The sequence below is a fragment of the Raphanus sativus genome, chromosome 6 (genome assembly GCF_000801105.2).
Source record: "Raphanus sativus cultivar WK10039 chromosome 6, ASM80110v3, whole genome shotgun sequence".
In the NCBI taxonomy this organism is placed as follows: Eukaryota; Viridiplantae; Streptophyta; class Magnoliopsida; order Brassicales; family Brassicaceae; genus Raphanus; species Raphanus sativus.
The window spans coordinates 18,417,365-18,441,273 of record NC_079516.1 but is presented as its reverse complement, the minus strand read 5'-3'; the positions used below and the strand labels follow the sequence as shown (position 1 = coordinate 18,441,273).

Here is a 23,909-nt window from a genome sequence, read left to right as displayed (position 1 = left end):
TTAAATAAGAGCGGTTGAAAGTTTCAAACTAAAAAAAGGTAGAAGGTGATGATTACGTTTTTGTCTTCCACTAACTAACATTTATACTTAACTCTTGTCATTTTAAAGAGAAGCAGATTCAGATCCAACTAAGAACCCTCTTCATTTGAATCTCTGCAACTAACAACAGTGGAAGGAGAAGAAGGACAAGAATGCATAGCAGGTAAGTAAAAAACATTAATAAATAGACTGTATATTTCACACCAAAATCAAATCATTTCCACTTATATAATCATCTCTTTACAAAATCACATGAATCTTCTGAGAGGGAAACAAAAGGGGAAACAGAAATTTATTTTTTTTTCTGTTTTTCTTCTTCTCACACCAATGAGAAGTTACTACAGAAAGCAACTGGTTGAAAGCAAAGTTTTTTTTTTCTTCTTCTCCAAAACCTTATGCTAGTCTTGGCTTTATCTTTTCTTCTTCTTCTTCTTCTTCTTCTGTCTGTTTTCTAATCATTACTGTATATAGAAAGGCGACATGCCTCTCTGAAGTTGTTACTATATAGGTTTCTTCTGTACAGAGAATCAAGAAACACAACAAATCAAGAATTCATGATGGGGAAGGCAAAAGACCCGGATTATGTATCTGGGTTTTTACCTTAAAAGAGGGGGAGAAGAAACCAAAGAATTTTTCTTTTTTTTTCTTAGACACAACACAAATCATAAAATGAAGAAACACTCATACTTGAAGCATTTTTTTATGAATGGCTTCAAGTATGAAATGATGATGAAAGGAAACTCTCCTACTGAGTGAGCAAAGATTTTTGAATGCTGAGTATCTGAGAGAGATAACTCAGTTTCTGAGATTGGTCTAGACTTAGAAATGTTACCTTTTAACATTCTATGGAGTCTAGACCACTGAGAGGGGGAAAAAAATGCAGATCATGGCACGCCCGGTTCATCTAAAATTTTTTCAGGCCGATATGGCTGCAAACCTATGAAGAAAAATCTAAGCAAAAAAAGAGAGAAGAAATGCAAGTTATGTCCATCTCCATGAGGACACAACCGCGGTTTTAGGGACAGCTTTTTCTGGTTGGTTTTGGTTTGGTTTACAAACTATCAAGAAGGACTCTTTTGCAAGGAGGTGGTTGTGAAGGATTAGCACTCGGACATGGATATGGGGACTCCACACCCAGTGTCTTTAGCAGAAAGCTCCTCTCCTGCAGAGACACAGATCACTTAGTTTCATTTCTATAAAACTATAATTTTCAGACAATTGGATTTATTCAGTGCAAATTGCTTACACTTTCAGAGAACTGAGGGCTAGGGATGCCTGCAGCTAGAGATCTGAACAACGGAGTGACTTGAACAGGCGAGTTAAACTCTTCATCACCAGACATAGGCACAATCTCATTAGAATTCTTTAGGACATCATGACAAGTTGAGAGTAAATCCACTTGTTCCTCCACAATTGCATCATCAGAGACAATCCCTTTATCTTGTACTAACTCCACACCATTTTGAGATATTGTCTGACTATCATGCATTGGTTGTTGTTGGGTCTCATCACCAGAAGGGAACGGCATTACAGTTGATCCTCCTGAGCTATTCTCAGAGCTTGCTGGTGAATCATGGAGATCAGGTTGCCTATAAGATGCTTGAATATCTTCATTACTACTCCTCAAGTCTTCAACAAGATCCTTGAACTCCTCAAGCTGGTAATCCATCTCCGGAAGTCCACAGCGGAATATATCATTCTCTTTGCTTTTATTCAAGAAATCTTGCAGGACCTGCACATTAGGAGCAACAAGAACAGCAGTTTTGTTAATACAGCCTCTTGAAAAGTGTTATCTAATCACATCAAAACCGCGTAGTTAGTCACCTTCCATGCATTCTCCATGCTTTGTTCAGTGTTGTCTGAGTTAACTTTCTGGGCCAATGAACTGAGAAGCTCGGCTTGTTGCATCAAGTTTGTTACCTTTGGATTGTCCTTGTTGAGAAACACTTGTTGATTGCCTTTACGCTCACCTGTTTGATGCTCCTCAATTGTGGCATTGTGGGGTAGTAGAACAGGTTTTGCCTGCTGATTCACACCTGAATGAACCTTTATATGTGATCTATCCCCATAGCTAGTGATCTCTTTAAGGTTTGGAATGTGTTGACTTCTCCTGCAATGGCTAAAACATGTGAATCCACCACACTTCATAGCTTTCTTCTTTGAATTAATGGAAACAAGTTTTCTCACCTCGTTTTCTTAGCAAGAGGAGATTCAGTTTCTACTTTGAGTGGTGTAGTAATACCATCTGGGAGCAAGATTCTCTTGTTGTTTGAGTTTACAGAAGAAGCAATGTTGTTCCCTTTAGCCATGGCTTCATACTTAGCTCTCTTCTTGCACAGTGTTGTGAACCTGTTCTTCACTGCATTATCAGTTCTACACAAAAAAAGAACCTGTTACCATCTTATTTCATTTCCATAACTTGATTTTCACCATTAAAAGAGAAAAAAAGAGGCTTTTTATGTACCTGCCTGAGACCACTTTTGCAATCTCAGTCCATCTGTTCCCAAACAATCTCTGCGCCTATAAAAACCAAACACACACACAAAAGATCAGACACAAACTCTATGATCTCTTCATCTATATGATAAAAGAAAAGATTTCTTGTCTAACTAACCTCACACAAGAGTGTATCTTCTTCAGGGGTCCAACCTCCTCTCTTGAAATCAGAGTTCAAGTATGTATACCATCTGCAACACCAAAAATCCATGATCAGATTAAAAAAAACAAAACAATAATTTTGATCAGAGTTTTAAACCAGACCTCCTTCTACACTGCCTTGTGCTCTTATCAGTGAACTTGGATGCAATGATCGCCCAACTGAGAAACCAATCAACACAAACAGAATCAATAAAACAGAAGACTTTGTCCGAGAAACTGTAATTAAAAAAGAAAAAGAGACTAACTTTTGAGTTCCATTTAAACTGATTTGCTGTCTGAGTATATCATCCTCCTGTAAGAAAAACCCATCTCAGAGAGACTATACAGAGAGCAATGAAACAGAGATTTGAATAATATATAGAGAGAGGGAGAGACCTGCTGTGACCAGGTAACAAAATGACGCTCCTTCTTTTTGGAATCATCTACTTCGTTATTAACAAGGATCTTATTCTTCTTCTTCTTCCTTGTCTCTTCCATTGTAATATATTTTTCTCTCTCTGACGCTCTCCTCTGTTATTTTTTTTTCTTCGACGCTCCTTCTCTCCCCTTTTATTATAAAAAACCCACAACTATCTCTATCCCACAGAGACGACCCCTCCTCCTACTTTTCTTATCTGGAAAAATAAAAATCCAAACTTTTTTCCAGGAAAAAACAAAAAGAAATTATCAAAAACCCTCTTATTTATTTAATAAAAATCACTCTGGAAAGGAACTCATTTTCATCACTAGTGCTTTTAAAACCCTCTCACAGAATCGTCTGGATTCGTAAGTTTTTTATTTCACAACGGTTGAGTTTCAAAAATAAAAACTATAAAGGGTATTTTTCTAGAAAAGAAAGAAAGAAAAAACAACAAAAGTTGATATTTTTTCCCTAAAATTGAAATAAAAGAAGGGAATCACCTTTTTTTTTTATTTTTTGTTGGTATCATTCAGGATTCATGAATCATGAATCATGAACCAAAAAAACCCATTTGTTTCGAATAGTAACCTCTTACTGTTATTTGGAAACAAATGAAAACTGATCTCATTCCTCTCTCTCTCTCTCTCCTTCACATGACTCCTCTTTTTTTGAACTCTCTCTCTCTCTCTCTCTAGATTTTATTTTCATTGATTTTATAAATTTAATGAAAATAAATAAAATTATAAAAGAAAAAAAAAAAGGAAAGGGGCAACGTCTATCTATGGATGGGTTAGTGCGCGGGTATGAAGGGAAGTTTGAAAATTAACGCTGAAATCCATGTGTCTCCTCCACCCAGTCATGTTTTCTTTTTTCTTTTTTTCCATTTGTTTTTTTTTTCTAAATTACCACATTTATAAGACCATCTTATTATTTTCATTACATCATCCCTAACTTAATGTAATTTCAACTCTAATAAAACACCAAATTTTACATCATCCCACCAAATTTGATATAACAATATTCCATCACACCAAATATTAAAAAAATATATTTTATTATGTTTCATTTAATAATATAGTTATATTAATCTTAATAGTTAATTCAAAATTTTAAATTAAAATAAATATATCATGTTATTTTGTATTTTCATTTTATTTTACAAAAAAAAATATTATTTTATTTTACAGACCTCGCAGCCTTATCTCTCGCCTCCAAGAGCTATCGCTCTCTAGTAGCGTCCCCCGATCTCTACAAAATATGATCCCTGATCGGTCGCACCGAAAAATACGTCTACGTATGCATACGAACCCCAGGTCCTGATTCAGCCATTCCCTTACATTCCACCTCCCGACCCAACCCTAGGCTGGTATATCCTCCGCCGTGGTAAAACCTCGTCTGATCTGATTCCGATCCTCTCGCCCTCTCTGCCTCTGGAAGGATCCTCAGTGGTGGTGCTGGACTGCGGAATCTACGTAATCGGTGGATTTATTATAAACGGAGAGGAGCAGCAGCGCCGCAGCTCCGACGTGTGGCTGTTGGATTGTCGGACTCACACTTGGCGGACTACTATCCCTTCCATGGGAGTGGCTCGAGCTTACGGGGCTGCTGGCGTTGTAGACGGGAAGATTTACGTGTTGGGAGGACTGAATGTCATCGATGGTAACTGGGGACAAGTGTTCGACCCGAAGACTCAGACTTGGGATACTTTGCCGCCGTCTAAAGGGAAGATTGTCAATAATTTGAATCTCAACGCCAGTTTTGTGAGGGATCATAAGGTTTACGCAGTGGATGGAATGGACAGAACCTATTACTACTCGCCGAGGCAAGTTAAATGGAGAACTAGGAACCATGGTGAACCGAAAGGAAGCCGAAGGGATTGGTGTATGGTTGATAACTTGATTTATTGTGTTATTTAAAAGCTAAATAATATATAATATTATTTATAGTATGAAATTTGATGTTACGGTCGGAGATGAAAAATAAAATATGACATGCCAAATTTGATGTAAAAATTTTTTAACCACAATTTGATGTAATTTTAACATCAAAGTATCATTATAATTTCAAGATTTACATATATATATATATATATATATATATACATTCAAAACTTGTCTTAAGTCACACACAATTGAACGTGGTGATTTTATATCACGGCATTGTATATAGCTTTTGGGGAAATATGCTTACTTTTGTGTTTTCTAATTAATCGATTCAATTGTTCTATTTAATTACAAAATAAATATTTCAAAGTGTTTTCATTTGAATAGTGCACATGGTTTGATTCGTGATCTTTAAGCGACAAATGAGAATCTAGAATAGGGTTTTCATTTTTTCACTCATTTTCTACTGATTGTACTTGATCTTTGGGTTATATTTACAAGTATTGCAACATCGGGTGGCTCTTTTTTTTTTTTTTTTTTTTTTTTTTTTTTTTTTTTTTTTTTTTTTTTTTTTTTTTTTTTTTTTTTTTTAATAGAATAGCCGTTTGCCGTCAAAAAAAAAAAAAAAAAAAAAAAAAAGAAAAAACTTTTTTTTTTTTGAAACTAAAGTGATGAAAAAACTAGTTTTACATAATGAAAGAAAAAAAAAGTCTGGCTTGATTTGATACAATTTTTGTTTGAGTTAATTTTAAGTTCTTTAGTTTTAAATGTTAATATTAAACTTGTGTTTATCCCATGATTCTTCATTAAATGGCAATTTGGTTTGGTTTTCTTTCTGTAAAAAGAAATAGCTAAATCAATTCAAACTGAAAATTATAAAAATCTGTAAGTGTATACTCAATCCATTTCATAAAGATGTATGTTTTAGAAATTTTTTTTAAATCATTTCTGTATTTTTAATGCATGTTTATCAATTTATAATAATTAACAGTAAAACTTAAAATGTAACTTTGAATTTTGTTGGTTTGAAATTATGATAAATAAATAATAGAAAAAATTATGCAATTGAAATTTAATATGTTTTATTAATATGTATGAAAATTTAAAATATGCATTATTTTGAAATCAGAAAGAGTAGAATTAGAATTTATGAGATAATATTGAAGAAATTTTGTTTTGAAAAATAAGTATTGAACAATTATTGCAAGGAGATTGACTCAACTAGTAGTCTAGCAACCAGTGCTTTTGGCTTCAAATTCTCTTTACGACTTAATTAAATTTGTTTTCTCTGTAATTGGTTTGTTAAGTTATAGCTGTAACTTAAAAAAAAAAGAGCTTCTTCAATTCCATTCAACCGAATTTAAACCCTCTTTTGCTAATTACTTAGGACTTATATGTCATTCCAAACCGTTGTTACTTAAAACAGATCGAAAGAATGAATGTAAGTATTTTACCAAAAAAATGATTGTAAGTATATTTTAAACAAAATGCTCTCTCTCTCTTTTCCTCTGACCTCTCTCTAGAAAACTTCCACCGTTGATAATCGTTTTCCGGCCGGCGGTTCCGGCCGGCGGTTCCGGCTCTCTTAGCCGCCGCCGGTCCGGCCTTAGATTAGTGTTTTTTCTTTCTTTTACTTTTCGGCTCTCGTTTGTTTAGGTTCTATCTCGGCTTCCGGCGTCGCACCACTTACAAGGTGGACGGTCGGCTTTTGACTCCGGCGCTGCGCCCAGTATACTCAGACGAACGTCTGCCTTCGGTTTCTCCGCGTCGTTATGGTCCGATCTCGACGGCGGTTGTGGAGAGGTTTTTTCTTCGTGCTCCGGTTAGGTTTCGATGGTGGTTACGGCTTCGCTTTCAGGAGGAGAAATCGATGGATCGATGGACTCTCTCCGGGAAAGGAAGCGTTAGGGTGAGGATGATGACTTCGGTGGCTTGGGGAGAGATCTCGGGATAGACCCGACGAAGCTCTCCGTTGATTCAAGGCCAGACGAAGAGGCGGAATTGAAGGGGTCGGGAATCGTGTTCCGACGATGGTTTGGTGTCCCGGGGAAGCATCGGACGACTTTCTCCGGTGGTCAAATCCTTGGCGGTGACGACGAGATAGAGCATTGACGCGTGTACCTCGTCTGGTTGAGGTTCAAACACGTGTCCCTGGGTGGTTAAGTTGGTAACGCGTGTCCTTTGCGCGTATGTGTCACGTGCAGCTGCTAGGATTATTTGGTTTGGGCCAGTCCTGGATTCGCTTTAGTCTGTGGCCCATTTGACTAGGTTGTCAAATTTTAGCCTGTGTGTTGGACTTTTATGTATGTATACTTGGGCTTCGGCCTTTGGGCTAGACCCTTATTAATATTATATCAGATGGCAAAAAAAAAAACAAAATGAATTTATATCTCATTCCTCAAACCGTTGTTAATTACTAAAACAGTTAAAAGAATGGAGGTAGCTTTTTAATTTGTACTTATATATGTACTTTACTCTGGGTAATCTAATCACATGGGATAAGATAAATTAATCTCATTTTTGGTTAAAACGTAAAAGTTAAAACTAAATAATTGGTAGTTGGGATCAGTTAGTTCAAACTTTGACCAGAAGGTTGAGGTACACGTGAGACCTGAATGCGTCATGTTTGGAAATTAACGGTTTATTTATAGAGTCAATATGCTAGATACCCATAATAAAACTTAATATTAGCAATATACCATATACAGTACAACTTAGTGGGTCAGGGTAGATATTTTACATACATAATTACTTAAAAGTCCTTCTCTTCCTTCTCCAACATCTCTCTCATCTCTCCTCCTTCTCTTACGCTTTCTTCTCCTCTCAACTCCATGACTGCCCTATTTCTTCTTCTCCTCTCAAATCCTCCTCTCTCATCAAAATTAAACCCTAACCCCCCTTCTTCTATGGATAAGTAAACCCATGGACAAAGATTTACGTCATCCTCGATTTTGGTTTCGGCGTGAGAGACGGTAGAGATTACGTCATCGTCGATAGAGGTATCAGGGGTATCGCTCGTCGGAGAGGGAAGAGAGCTGAGAGAGGAGTTCAGGGTGGCCGGACTCCATCGTCGTGGAGCTGTGCCATGAGGAGGTGGATCTTTTGGTGGAGACGCTCGGCGGTGCAGGCAAGGGATCCGAAGACGAGTGCGGCGGTAGAGGCAGATCGCTTGGCGTGGAGACGGGGCACCCAGAGACGATTGCGGCGGTGGAGGCGGAGATCCGAAGGCGAGTAAGGCGGAGGAGAAGGAGAAGGAGGAGAAAAAAGAGGAGAAGAATGGGGAGAAAATGGAGTCGTTGGTGAAAAAATTAAGAAGTGATGAAGAAGAAGATGGTTGTGGTAGATTTTGAAGAAATAAGAGATGTTTTGAAGGTGGAGATTTGCAGCAGAGAAAGAAACGATGGTGACAATGACAAAAGAGATGTGGAAATTGTGTTAAGTCTTTAGGGGTATAACCGTATTTAAAAAAATTAAAACAGTGCTTAACAGTGTAAATATGTAGATAGCTAAATATCAAATAACGTGTGGGTAGAGGCTGCAAATACTCTTATTTATAAACAGCGAAGCAGTCTGACAAATCAGTTGCTTTATTTTTGCAAAGTAAATATGACAAATGTTTTAAAATTTTACTGAATTACTATAGATTTTTTTACCTTCTACGACATATTGTATCTTTGGATTTACTCCTTTAGACACTTCCCACTTGAGATTCACAATATGTATGTCTAAAGTCATCCTTGTCCTCATTTTTGACCATTCTACACTTCACTAACCATACTAAAACTAACCATGGTTTCTTTTATTCTAATATTTTTTTTGTCGTTTGTTGGACAAACCCAAACAAAAACTTCCTTTCTTCTTCTTTTGATTTTCGAAACAGATACAATCCTCTTCTCCCCCAATTCAAAAAACCGTAACCCTTTACTGCCCAGAAATTCGACGAAGTTAATAGCGTAGAAGAAATCCAAGTCTTCTCACGCTGCAGCGAAGAAGAACGCCAGTGCTTCTCAGGAACCAGATCCGCCGCTTTCTTCATCAGGTTAGCCATTTTCTCCTTTTTGCACATTTCTTGGATTTTCGTCGGAAAGTGTCTAGCTTTCTTATTTTTCTAATCTTCTGTTTCAATCCCCTTTGCGATTTCATGAACTAATTAGGTTATTTCTTCTTTCCATTCTAGGGTTTTTTTTTGTCGAGACTGTTTCTGGGTTTTTTGAGTCCGCATTTCATGTATTTTCCGTTTTAATCTAGCCTCGTGGACTTTCTTGCCCTTTTTCAAAGATTTCATTCTTCCCAATTTTAGGGTTTATTCGGTTTGATTTTGTAACTCTTTTTAAGGCATCTTTTTGGTGTTTAAATCGGTTAATGGCTTTGAAGATAATTACTGATTGTTTCTTGTTCTTTCTTCTCACATTTTCAGCAATCATGCAATTATTTATTTGATTTTTGTTTCAGATAGGGACAAAAAATCAGAAGTGATTTGCCTCTTGGTTATCTGATTGAGATTAGAGCTTGAAAGATGTTGATTTGGAGGGCTTGGAAGTTAGTGATTTGGAATTGAAAAATGATTTCAAATTGATTTTAGGTATGCTGGTGAAACTGATCACGATCATCCACATCCACAGTCTCTTTGTTTTTATTTTTCACAAATCTGACGTCCACACCTTGTCTGTCCATAACACTTTTTATATCTGGTTTGGAGAGGACGTGACGACGAGCAGATCCGACCTCTGTTGTGGAAAAGATGACGACAAGCTCTCGTGTCTATTATATTTAGTGATTATGTTTTGTGGTGTGTCTATTAGAGATTTTAAGGATGATGTAAACTCTTGTTTGTGACTGTGACTATAAACTCTTCCTCATGATTAATAAAATTGGCCTCATTTGTTTATTGAACATTTTGTTTAGTTGATTGGATTTAGAAAATGTTTTGACACAATGAAACAGTTTGTGGACCTTCTATTAGTTGGATATGTCAGTTCTTAACTTGACGACTATAGTTTCTTGATATTCTATCAGTTATCCATATCCACAAATGGCAACAGTGAACTTTCGTCCACATCCACAAACGACAACCATTTCAGCATCCACAAACATGTATTCACATATGCATATCAGAGAGACTCACTTCAACACGGTAACTCATAGACATATTGTCTTTTGTCAAGGTTCAAAGACTCAAAATACGATCTTGGTTAATTTAGTTAATATGAAACCACATTTCTCAAATGAACACTAAGCCATGTACAATTTTTGTATACATTTAAGGTGTCCATGTCCACAATTTTTTCATATTCAAATTGCAAAAATATACTAAAATGGATCTTAAAATGTAGAGAATAAAAAGACATAATTTATGATAACAAATTTATTTATTTATATATTTTTGAAATATGTTGAAATAATCACATAAATAAATAGATGAGATTGATAAAGTAGTATAGAAAAGTTCAAGTAATTCTGACCATACGATCTACTTGTACTTCTTATATCTAATGGCTCAAAAAAACCATAAGGAAGAAGAAAAGAAAGTGAGCGAGTGGAAAGAAGCTGGCAGAATATTATATTAATAAAACTAACTTATCTCTTCAAAGTTTTAACCACAGCAAAAAAGATAATCATGTCAAAACACTAGAAAGTGAAAGGGAGAAAATGCCTTTCAAATGGCAAATGCCTAAAAGTGTTAAAAAAAAGAAAATTGTGTCTGTTAGATTAATCAACTCATTACTATAACTCTACCTATATATGTATGGCCTTAGACTATAGTGGCAGTGGGGCCCCAACTATTGTCTATATACTTCTTTTCCGAAGTGTGTTGTAGGTTTAGAATTGTACTCATGCAGATTGTGTGTTTAAGATAGACTAGATATGTAAAGAAACTACAGTTTGTCATACAAATCAGGATTATATGTGATATGAATTTCAGGAGAGGATTATAAAGCCTTTGTAATCTATTTGATTTAGAGAGAAAAAGAAACAATCTGATTTCGTAGGGTTGGATGTACGTACGCGATACACTTTATAATCAAGAGAGATTAAGGTAATCAATCTTATCTTTAGTTTAATTATTTCTTATTCCATTCTATTTTTGTATTCTCCTAGAAAATGGTAAGATAAGTGGTGGTGGGATGATGATGCATCTAGCGTGGGACATATTGAACAAACTTGTGTGTATGTGTACGTATAAATTAGTTTTAGAGTCTTTGAGACAAATATTTTTAATATATCTGTGTTCTGATTATTTATGTTATTATTTTATATAGAAACATTAGTTTTATATCTTCTTATATATAGAACTTTTACTTTATGATATTCGTTACATTTTTAAAAATTCATCATCTGTAAATCAACTCCACATTCGTCAAAAAAAAATTCCACACTATTTTTCTAGTTGTTAACATAATAACATTCGATATGTATTTATATGCATTTAGATGATAAATTATTTCATGTATCCCACATTTCCTCTTTTTATTTCTTTTTTTATCTCATTTATATTTCAACTAGCTGGATGTTATATTAATGTTTTCTTATGGTTTAATCAACCGGTAGAAAAATAGGGGTATATATTAAGTTTTATTTTTATTAATTCTTAATTTCTCACCCCTAGTCAGAAGTTCCACTGGCCTGAGAACCATGTGAACACAAAGGCAAAGAGTCTTGTAATACTGAAAACGAAGAAAAGTTTTTTTTTGTGAGCAACACGAAGAAAAGTTTTAAACCTACACTTATCATGATTTAAAGAGATTATTAACAAAATGGGAGGGTGTTACAAAAAAAAAAAATGGGAGGTATTATATTATTTGGTTGCCCCCATCTATTTTCATATCATCTACGAACATATTTCGTATATATCAATCAAAATGATGACATATGAACATTAAGAATATATTTTTGTGTTTTAAAATAATATAAATGAACTAAAAAGCATAGTGTATAGAAAATGAGAATCGTATTTTTTTTAAACCATGAATAAATAATATACCATTGATCACTATTGTGTAACAATAGTTTAAGTTCTAACTAGATTTTGACCCGCGCTTTTGAAGCGCGGGATATTTTACGATGAAAAATTTCACTAATAATTTAATAAATATTTTGGTTATTTTTAAAGAGTGTGTATTTAAAATATTTTTGCATTTAAATCAGTATTTTTAAAAATTCAATCCGATTGTGATTATACCGGTTAATCCGGAGATCTGACAATTCAATTTATGTTTTTAAAATATTCATATTAAAAAATTACTAAAACCCGAGACTAACCGATTGAACTGATGGATGACCGATATGTAATCTAATTGGATTTAAATTGTAATAGTTTCATAATTTGCAATCTTATAATCGAAATTTTAAAGTTCACTATTTTGCAATTTATGAAATTATGACGTTTCTTCAAAATTTTAAAGAGAAAATGATAGATATAAAATAACTAAGATTAATTATTGTATTATTTGGAAACATTGATAATAATATAAAAAATATATTGTTTGGAAACATTGATAGTAGTATAAATAAATAAGTATATTGTTTGGAAACATGGATAGTAGTATAAAGAAAGGAACATTAGTGACTTAATGTATGTTTAACTATAAAGTATAAATGTGTATTTAATTTAAAAACTTACAAAATAAATGTTAGGTCCAACAGAATGTTTCTGTTTTAATAAGATAGATATCAGTTAATGCATTAGTAAGCGGTATGATTTAAATATTTATGTCGGTTAGTGCAATACTAAGCATCGTATATAATAATAAGTCACATTAACGGAAGTGTTTAGTAAGGGTCCGTAAATTTTAGTCACAACATGTTTAATAGGTGCAAAAAAAAACATGCCATGGTAGTTTCAAATAGGACTCTATTTTAATAGAGTAGATGCGGCATTTTTAACACATGATTAAAATGTTAAATCGAAATGACAGATAGATGCAATGGAAGTAAAAAGGTCGGTGAGATGAGAAAGGCCCACAAGCAGCCACAGGAAGGCCGACTCTATGATAAATAATGGAACCCAATGCAAAAGTTCACTCCTTTCTCTTCTCGTTTTGTCACAATTTTATACACTAAAGTTTTCGTTTTTTCTTTCTTTTCTATCTACCAAAAAAGTTTTAAACTTTATAATATTCGCTCACTTTTCTTATAGTTTCTTTTATAGTTAAAGAACTTTTATATAAAAAATATAGTTTCACGTGATTAAAAATCGGATGTTAAATTTGTTATTGTATTAGTTTCTAGCCTATTAGTTTCTCTCCTCCAGCTCTTTTTGTTAACAATCCCATCCACTAAATCAAATTTAGTTGATTGAAAAATAAATGGATGAATAATTTATGTCGGTCCGATGTGATTTATATAAGAAAATAAAAACTTTATATTTGTATGTTTTTACCAAGCGAATATGCATAAACATTAAAAGTATGAGAAATAAAAGTGTAAATTACAAATCTTTAAATAACTTCTACAATTGTAATAATCTTCTAATTCTTAGTTAATAAAGATTAATCGAGAGGATTTTTAATCGTCTTAGTCCATCTCAAAATAAATTGATGTAATAATATGAATATCGCGTAGATATGATATAGTCCAACAGAGTTCATCAATTTCTGCATGAAATACCGAGAAGTTTTGTTTTTACACATTTTAATTCCACTACTCTAAAATCTTTGATCCTCTCACATGAATTATCTAAGTCCACACGCAAATCCATAATCAATTTATAAAACATCAATTTTACAGCTAGGAATGTGGATCGATTGTACTCTATTATGTGTTTAAATTTATCCGAATATGATATATATTAAGTTTCTTTATTGGAACTCCAAGACATCTAAAACAACCTTCTCTCCCACCCAGATGAAGACCTCTTCAGAGCTGAACATATTGCAAGGAAGAAATGGGTATTCTTTGTTGCACCACAAGAGGTTTTCTATATATAGAACCAAGTCCCGAATTAGATGGCTCAAGAAAGTCGACTCAAATACTAATTGTTTCTACAAATCAGTTATTGCTTGCCAAGTTTGGAATGCAATATTATATCTGAGGAATTAACATAGTTCAAGGATTGATAATCTCTCGTAGATAAAAGACATGCTCGTCGCTTACTTCACCTCCATTCTGGGGGCTGAGAGCCCCGACAATGTCCCTATCTCAGTGGAGGATATCCAAAGTCTGCATCCCTTTCACTGCTCTGAATCACTGGCCGCTCGCCAACCTCCATTCCCACTAATGAAAATATTAAGGCATCTTTTCACTCCTTTCCCAAGGGCAAGTCTCCAAGGCTGATGATCTACCCACTGAATTCTTCTTAGACTCTTGGGAGATCATAAGAGATAACGCTATCGAGACAGTAAAAAAAATCTTCTCAGCGGGTAGAATGCTCTACAAGTTCAATGAAACCAACATCTCCTTGATCACAAATATCCAAATTGCTGATGAGCTCAACAAGTTCAGAACCATCTCTTGCTGCTCAACTGTATATAAGTTCATTGCTAGACTCTTAAAAACAAACTCAAGCTATTTGTTCTTGATTCATTCCAGGACAATCAAGTTGGCTTCATAAAAGGGTGTCTTCTCTGTGAAAATGTTCTCCTGGCTTCTGAGCTGGTAGTGAACTTCCACAAACGAGGTCCAACTACTCAAGGATGTCTTCAGGTGGATCTCTCAAAAGATTTTGATACCCTTAACTAGACGTCCTTGCTGAATGTTCTCGAGGCTCTCTGCGTATCAGATATATTCGTAGGCTAGCTGGCTCTGAGAGTGTATTACCACTACTTCCTTTAGCATCAATCCTAATGGTGAATTAATTGGTAAGAGAGGACTGAGACAGAGGGATCCAGTCTCCTCGCTCCTAATTGTCTTGGCGATGGACATTCTATCCAAAAACTTGATCGAGATTCTATAGAAGGAAAGTTCTGGCTTCACCCAAAATGCGATGCTCCCCTTATAACTCATGTAAGCTTTGCCTATGATGTGCTAATCTTTTTCGACGACTCAGATGTTTCTCACAAATTGGAAAGCCAGGTTTCTATCATTCGCAAGGGGCCTGCAACTTATAAAGTTTATTTACCCCCACGATTATATTATGTACCTCTATCTTTCTATTTCTAAATTCCAAATGGTTTCCTAAGGAAAATAGAGCAAATGTGCTCTCAGTTTTTATGGAAAGGCTATCATGATACAGCTTATGGAGCTAAAGTTTCTTGGGAATCATGTTGCACTCCTAAATCGACAGGTGGTCTTAGTCTCAAAAGGTTTAATAATTGGAATAAAGTCCAGGGTATAAAGCTCATATGGCTAATCTTCTCGGCTTCGGGGTCATTATGGGTGTCTTGGATTCGACGTAATCTAATTGGGTTCAAAATTTTCTGTCTGCTAGATGAAACAAGAAGGGGCAGTTGGATCTGGAAAAGCTTGTGTAAACTGAGAGGCATAGCTCAGAATTTTTTTAGTGTGTAAGGTTGGATCTGGTATGACGGCAAGTTTTTAGAATGATAACTGGACCTTTTGGGTTCCCTCCTACACTGGACTAGCGATCAAAGGCCTAGAATCACATGTCTTTCTTTGTAATCAACTGCCATGGACACACTAACACCCAATGGGTGGCAGTTGGATTGCAGCCGAAGTCAAAACCCTATTGTCCAACTAGTGCGTCAATGCCTTCCTTCCTCTGTTGATATCGCTAACTCTGAGGCAGACGATATCCACTTGTGGATAATTGGAGATGCAGATCCAAAAAACTACTTTTCTGCCTCCGCAACTTGGACTCATATTTATGATCAAGCACAACAACAAGTACCTTGGCATGATGTTGTTTGGTTCTCAGGCTCCATCCATGAACATTTTTCCATACATGGGTCTTTGTAAAAAAACAGGCTCCCAACTCGCGATAGGCTACGTTTTTGGGATCTACAGGTGCCACCGGAATGTGTTCTATGTGTTCTTTATAGCAATGCTACAGAAGACATGCATCATCTCTTTTTGACTGCACATTCTCAATGCAAATATGGTCTTACTTCTGTTCAAAGGCTCATCTCCAGTCTATCACTTCTTTTGGTGATATTATGCGATGGATTAAGGATCATAGTCATGAAAGAAACTTGAAGGTGATAACAAAACTCTGGTTTCAGGTAGCTATGTACACTATTTAGAAAGAAAAGAATCATTGCATGCATAAGACACTACTAGACCAGCTAGGTCTTTCATATGCCACATTCAAAAAAAATTCAGGGCTTACTTAGACATTCTTTCTCGCAAGCAACGGAACCACTCTTCAATAGTGATGTTCCTTTTTTCTTGGTTCAAAATCTTATCTTGATAAACCATTGTTCATATCAACCATTATTCTTTTGTTATGTTATATAGCTTCTTTAAAGTTGAAATATTGATCTGTAAACATGCGGGTTCCTTTCTGGACTATGGACCTTTGTAAAAAAAAATTTGACTGAATAAAATTGAATGAAGTTTTTTAAAAAATTAGCCTATATATTATATGCTAATCATAGATTAGTTGGGTTTATTTTTTTCTTGTAAACAATCATTTTGAATTTTCTGTATTTGATATTTGAATATAGAAAATGCATAAAAATAAGAATTATTTTTGTTAAAACCTAAATCATAAAACCAATCAATGGTCAGTTTCAGTTACATGTTTAATATTTAACATTTATTAAATAGTTAAATAAAATAAAAGATAAAGAGGAAAGGGAAAACGATTCCCTCCATAACATGGGTCATTCTCAATTCTTTAAGCCACAAAAGTTTGTCATATTGTGGCTTTTGGGCTCTACTTCGAAAGAGAGTGAACATTTATATCTCATCACTTGTACATAATATTCTCACGAGATCAATAATTTGCAGCTTCCTATCTAGCTATCTCTTAAACCTATAATAATGAAATCAACCAATTCATACATCAATCGACGGAGGTCGCGGTTACAGTCAGTACATAAACATATATCATGTGTTAAAACATACATCAACATATAATATATTCAAATTTCATGTATGAACAAAGATATTTAAATTTATTCATACATTGATCATTGTCTCCGTTAATCGAATGGTTACGGATAACGGATGTTAAAAAATACAAATCAATTTTCATCTGTCTTTATGAGCATCGAACCTGAGTTCAGCATATTGAACAATACGCTCAACCAGTGTGCTACACCAGATTATTGATTGTGGTATCTATTGTGTCTTATTTATATCTAATATATTGTGTTCATATATTTCAAATTATCTAAAATTAGTTCCACAAAAATTCTGTTTAATTACCTTAATTATTTTTATTGTGTTCCAAAAAAATTTAAAATTGAAAATAAAAATTTTGAAAAACAACAAATCATTTTCAAAATTTAAAAATAAAATATGAAGAAACAATTGAAAAACAAATTCCAAAAAATTATTATAAAAGTTTGAATTTGAAAACATATAATTCAAAATTATTTAAAAATATTTTTTATTTTTATTATTTATTTAAATAATTATTATATTTGTAGAACTATATCTAGTTAAATAATTGTTTATATTTAAATAATTGTTTAAAATTATTTTAATAAATATAAAAATAAAAACTAAAAAATATTTTTGAATAGGTTCAAATTCTATGTTTTCAAATTCAAACTTTTTATAATAATTTCGATTTTTTCCAATTTTTTAGAAAATGTTTTTTCATATTTTCTTTTAGTTTCGAAAATGGTTTTTGATTTTTAAAAATTTGTATTTTGAATTTTTCATTTTTTAGAACAGATAATTAAACACAATTACTTAGAATTTATATATTTGTAGAACTAATTTTAGATAATTAGAAATATATGAACAAAACATATCAGATATAAATAATACACAACAAATAACACAACCAATAATCTGGTGTGGCACAACGGTTTAGTGTATGGTTCAGTATTTTCCGAACCGGGTTCGACTCCACCGAACAATAGATCATTTGTCTAATTTTTATTAATTAATTAGAATATTAAAATCACATTACATGTTTATGTAATGATTGGGACCGCGACCCTCTGTTGATATATGAATTAGACCGATTTTCCACCTGTAATGCAACTTTAACAAAACCAAGTACATATAAACAGTGTCCTCCTTTTTATTATATTTTCATGCCATTCTCTTGGGGATTTTTTTTCTTGGGTTAAACGATCCATCCCTGTTAAGAATTTACATTAATATTGATTGTATGCCCTAAATCTCGTCGTGTAACTTATAAACTTTTTACCACATGTTCCACAAAGAATACGGCATTACAACAACTACATGTTATTGACTCATATACCAAATTAATAGATATAAAAATGCATGTAGTTTAGCAGCATGGTACAAAAAATGGAATACATGCTAAGAATTTTACAAAAATGAATTAACTATGAACGTATCATCCTCAATATAAATATATCTATCACATATTTCATGATTGTAATGGATTTCATATTGATGACAGAAGATGTAAGATAAAATTGGAAATGTGGAAATAGATACATTATTTTCTTTTTTTTCCAAGGCGATGGCCAACTCTTATGGACTTCGCAGCAAATAAATTTTGACTAGCTAAACCTTGACACGATTGCCTTATTCACCCCTACATTACATATATATCTTTATAAATACTAATTAGGATCGGACATCTATAGCTGTTTTCTAAAGAGTTCCATTCTCATCCCCATAAAAAGCAACACTGTTTATGTATGGTCTACTACTTAGCATGCTTATCAAAGTAAAAGGAAGGAAAAGAATGAACGTTAAGTCCACATTTTATTGATATTTATATAATCACAATATTTTGAAAATAAAAAATTGAGCACATAACTTTTTATTATTATTTGCGACAAGAATAAACATAGTTTTGATAATTTTTTGGTCCACAGTTTTGATACTTATAAAATCATTATAAAATTATACATATTGTTATTTAATTATATGAGTATGGAAATAATTATTTGCAATGATATATAACTATATACACACATATAAAGTTAGAAAATATATAAAAAGTTAGAAAATATAAGATATATTGTTATAAGAACAGGTGATTCACATTGTTTATTTCATTAGAACGTTAGCTCTCATATATTGAAAATATATCTTTGGATAACCACTTTCTACTATTCTATTGGTTTGAACGAGGGAGGTGGTGATGGTGGCAGATTAATTGTGTAAAACCGATTACTTTAAAAACTATTAAAAAGCTTAATCCAGAGATGGAAATGATTAGTTATATAACAGAACATTGTTAAGTGGCAATTGATGGGTTTTGTTGTTGGAAGAATGGCCCAATTTCCCAAAGAGATATATAGTTTATTCATTTGTTATATTAATAGAGTGAGAGGTGTGTATCTTTTCCTACTTTCATCCTCTTTACATGATCTCATCATGCCAAGTAGAGCGTCCTCTGCCCCCAATCAATTCCAACCACTTATCGTCGTGTTACAATGTATTCCCACTTGTATTCTCGCGACGTTTAACAAATATAAAGTTAAAAATATAAACAATAAAATATTGCAATTCAAAATAAATTTGCAAGAGTTGATTAATCAATACATATCTTATTTTCTAATATGAGGTTTCTAATATTAAATATTTTACATGCAATTCTTTTTTGTTTATAATATGCATTTATCATATACGAATTAAGATGCTAATTAAATCTTTAATAACACACACAAACCATTAATTTATATGCAACGACGTGTCAATTATCTTTCTTCCTTTTTTTAACAGGACGTAACAATTATCTTTATATGTCCCTTGAATATGTGGTCACAATATTTAATAAAAACCAATTCAATCACAATACGGCAAATCATATATTGAAAGCATATGGTCTTGGATGATTATGATTCTCCACTTGTAATTACGATTATCATACTATGTAGCCCAAATGATCACCTATATCGTGAGAAACGTGAAACTTTATAAGAAGTTCAGAAACTTTCCTATGGTACAATAGGAAGGTGGCTAATATTATAACTAGGATCATATACCATTAATTACTATATATATATATACTAGGATATCTGTGTTTGATATATATAATTTTGACATTATTATTGGTTGGAATTAATATAAATCATAAAACCAAAACATATGTTAATGTGTTCATATGTATTATATTGTTCGTTAAATTTAATTGTCGTAAGATAGTTTTGTTTCTTCCAGCAACATGTAAATATTGAGCTAAGACAAATAAAATAACATTACGAATCATGATTTTAAAAAGTTTTGTTTCTTCTAACAATTACCTCGGAGTTGGAGTGGAATACACATATAGAGTATAGGCAAGACGATACTTATGGATAAATGTTAAAGCAAAAAGGTTTTCTAGAAGAAATTAACCAAATTAAAGAATGTTTTCCGATCGTACTTTCTAATAAAATTAGATATCTTTTGACCAAAATATTAAAAAGAATTTTATATACACTTTTGCCTACAGCAGAAGGTTATGCTATTGATTTTGGGTATTAGGCCGCTCCCTTATCATCATGAGTTTGTCTTTTATTTTCCAAAACCCCTTCATCATACAAAGTTAAACCAAAAATAAAGACAACATTGAAAAGAAAATCCTTTAACTAAAATCTAGATGTTAGGAAAGTAATTCGTTTTATTTAATTTAAAATATATCACGAGCAAAACTAAATGAACTTTGATAAAAAAAACAAAAAAACGTTGATAACATGCTAACAATATTGTACCATGAAAAGATAAGAAGATAAATCGAAAATTCATAAATATCTGTCCCACGTGTGCAAAATAATGAACTTGATCATTCTAATCTGAATTAGAGATGTAAAAATGATTTGTAGATGTTGTTGAATTGCTTGGGATTCCTACAACCGTGTGGGCACCTCGCTTTAGAAACTTGAACCCGACTTTTGTGAAACCCTAACTTTTTTGTTTCTTTCTTTCTTTCGTTTATTTTCTAATCTTTTACTTATATGGCTTTTTAAATATATTCTTTGTGCACGCTCCCTATGCGTTGCCCACAAGCTTATAGGTATCCGATGCCTATCTTAATCTTCGCATTGCTTGATTAAATTTTTGTTACTTGGGCCTAATCATCATAATTATAGATCCAATATATTTATCTATGATCGAAATGACTAAATGGATGTCTTCTATATGCTTTTTATATATAAATGAAATAGTTTTGGACCAAAATCAGACTATACATGCAGACCAATAGCTGTCATGTAATTTAAATTAGCATTGATCAATAAAAGCATGTCTAATGAAAAATAATATATGATAAATTCACTAAAATACCATCAATTAATTTAATGTTTTTCAATAACTTATATTGAGTATAAGTCGGTATAACATAATTGATAATCATAACGTATGTGCCTGAGTTCAAAGTTTCTTTCATAATATTATTTTGGGGAGTTTTTTCTTATAATTTCAAATGTAAACATCTTAATGAATTAAGAAAGACAAAAAAACACAGGATTGTTTATACAACATAAGTGCATAGTTGACAAGACGTTGTAGCCCAATGGTTAGGACGGGTCCCCGCCTGCACCCAGGTAGGGGGTTCGATCCACGCCGGAGGGAACTACCTTGCAACGCTCTTGTCACCCACACGGATATGGGCCATGCTTTCGGCCCATTTGAAAAACTGGGAGGGGCGTCTATCCGTGGGCATTCCTTCCCCTTGAGGATTAGTCTGGGCCTTCTGGGCCTGGGATACCCCCAGGTTAAACAAAAAAAAAAAAAAAACATAAGTGCATAGTTTAAGGTTAGTTGTCACTTGTCGGTTTTGACCATTTGACCAAACAGTTTTTTTTTGTTTTCCTAAACATAGACCGTTTGGACATAGATTTGCGCAGCTAGCTAAATGTCGAATCAAAAGGAAAACACTATGGTATCCATTATAAAAAAAAAGCTTTAAAAAAAGATTATTTTGCTCTTTTTTCCTATGAATCAATATTATTAAATTAAGATTGTTCAGATTTTTTTTTCATAGAAAAATATATCAAAATTGAAACTTTATATATCCACATAACTTGCGCAAGATGTACGAATGTGTACACGCAGTGCTGGTCCGGACTGGTGGGACGCCTAAAGCGAACATAATTTTTTCTGCCTCTTAACCATAATTTTTTTAAAATATATATTAAGCATATAATCAAAATAGCACCAAATATTATTAAAACTTAAAGCTGTTTAAAGTAAAACAACAGTTTGTAGCTCATCTTATTTTATTTTTGTATTCGCAATTTTCACTTAGCTAACTTTAGATCTATTTTTTTAATTTTATGTGTAAACAAAAAAAAGAAAAATTTACAAAACAAATCAAAACTTTTGATAATTATCACTTTAAATTCAATTTTTGTTTGTATTTTTTATCGAGTTTTAATAGTCTCATGAAATACTAGAATTTTATATTTTTTTTTGAATTTCAAAAGTTTCTGCAAATTTACAAAAACTTCTTTTCTGAAAAAGGCTTCAAATTTACAAAAACTTACAAACAGAAAAAGAAAATTAAGGAATAATAAAAGTATATAAAAGGAGATCCATCTATTACTATTAAAATCAATCACAATGAAACAATAAAACACAGAGAATATGCAGAATTTATAATTTAAGTTATTATTTGTACCATTTATAGTTAAAAGGAAAAAAAAAACTGGAAAGAAGGTAATAAACTGTCTATAACTCTACTCTATATGGAATCCACGTATATTTGATGATTCCTAAAACAAGAAAACAAGTTATTATTATCTGAGGAAGAAAAAGACAAAAAAATTGTTACTATTAGAGCATCTCCAACAGACCCTCAAACCCTCAAATTTTAAAGTTTTTGTCTCTCCAACAGATCCTCAAATCCTCAAATTTTGAGGGCCTGAATAGTGAAACTTCAAATTTGAGGTTCCACTATTCAGGCCCTCAAAACACTATTTATTTTTCAGTTTAGTCCTTATAAATTTGTAACTTACATATATTTGTAATAATATTAATTTTCTTATTACTTTAATCCTTATAACTATATTTCACTTAAATCTTTAAATATATCTTATATATACAGATATATATACATATATATACATATATATATATATATATATATATATATATATATATATATATATATATATTACATAAAATATAAAATATGTTAAAATTAAAATAAAATAAATAAATTAAAAATATTACTTAAAAGATATTTATTATTTCACAGAACATTTATATTAAATTGAACAATATATTACAAATTAAAGATCAAAAGTACAAGACTAAATATTTTACAATAAATATTACACACATATATATTACACAAATTATAATCAATACACTGATATTAATAATCGGGTAGATTTGATCACGAGCCTCCAAGATCACCAAAATATGGTCCATAGAAATTTGGTGTACTAGGAGACTGTTGTTGCTCTCTTTTTTTCTGGATGATTCTTGCTTGTTCAGATCGAATAAACTCACGTGTATTATCATCATCGATAGAGCTTAAACTCGTTAGCAGTATTTTATTTTCTTGATTTATTTCTTTTAATGCTAATTTTTTTGCTTGATTTTGTATACGCAATTGGGCCATCTCGTAATTTTTTTCTCTAGTTGTTGCATTTTCCTTTAAGAAACTAAGGATTTACTTCGAAAAAAAATCGAGAAGCTCATTTCTTACTTCAAAATGCGTTGATTGATCATATATGGGAATACTATGGAAATGACAATAATGAGTAATTTGTATTTTTCTATATTTTATGAATTAATCTATGTTTTATTATTATTTTATGTAATTTTGTGTTATAACAAATTGTATTTATAAATATTATGTTTATAATTTCAGTGTGTATGTACTATCTATCTATGAAAAATGTAATGATGATAGTTAATCTATATTAAAGTTAGGGACTGAAATGCAAATTACATAAAAATTTAAAAATAAATTTGAGGATCCTTGTTGGAGTAACCCA

General features: G+C 32.5%; 1 protein-coding gene across 1 annotated transcript; it reads right to left on the bottom strand.

Annotated features, from left to right (window-relative positions):
* Positions 1 to 220: 220 nt before the first annotated feature.
* On the bottom strand, positions 221 to 3,728 carry LOC108809361 (transcription factor MYB88). Its single transcript, XM_056989055.1, has 9 exons — positions 3,073 to 3,728; positions 2,943 to 2,989; positions 2,800 to 2,856; positions 2,654 to 2,726; positions 2,504 to 2,559; positions 2,227 to 2,412; positions 1,864 to 2,149; positions 1,286 to 1,771; positions 221 to 1,201 (listed from the first exon to the last, which is right to left on the bottom strand). Exons 1-9 carry the CDS (start codon positions 3,172 to 3,174, stop codon positions 1,091 to 1,093), a joined length of 1,404 nt encoding a protein of 467 aa, XP_056845035.1. The 5' UTR covers positions 3,175 to 3,728; the 3' UTR covers positions 221 to 1,090.
* Between the last annotated feature and the right edge of the window lie 20,181 nt (positions 3,729 to 23,909).

Coding starts and splice junctions, on each gene's coding strand:
- LOC108809361 (XM_056989055.1), bottom strand. CDS start 3,174: ATGGAAGAGACAAGGAAGAAGAAGAAGAATAAGATCCTTGTTAATAAC. Junction 2,990..3,072: donor TTGTTACCTGGTCACAGCAG/GTCTCTCCCTCT, acceptor TTTTTCTTACAG/GAGGATGATATACTCAGACA. Junction 2,727..2,799: donor ACAAGGCAGTGTAGAAGGAG/GTCTGGTTTAAA, acceptor TTGGTGTTGCAG/ATGGTATACATACTTGAACT.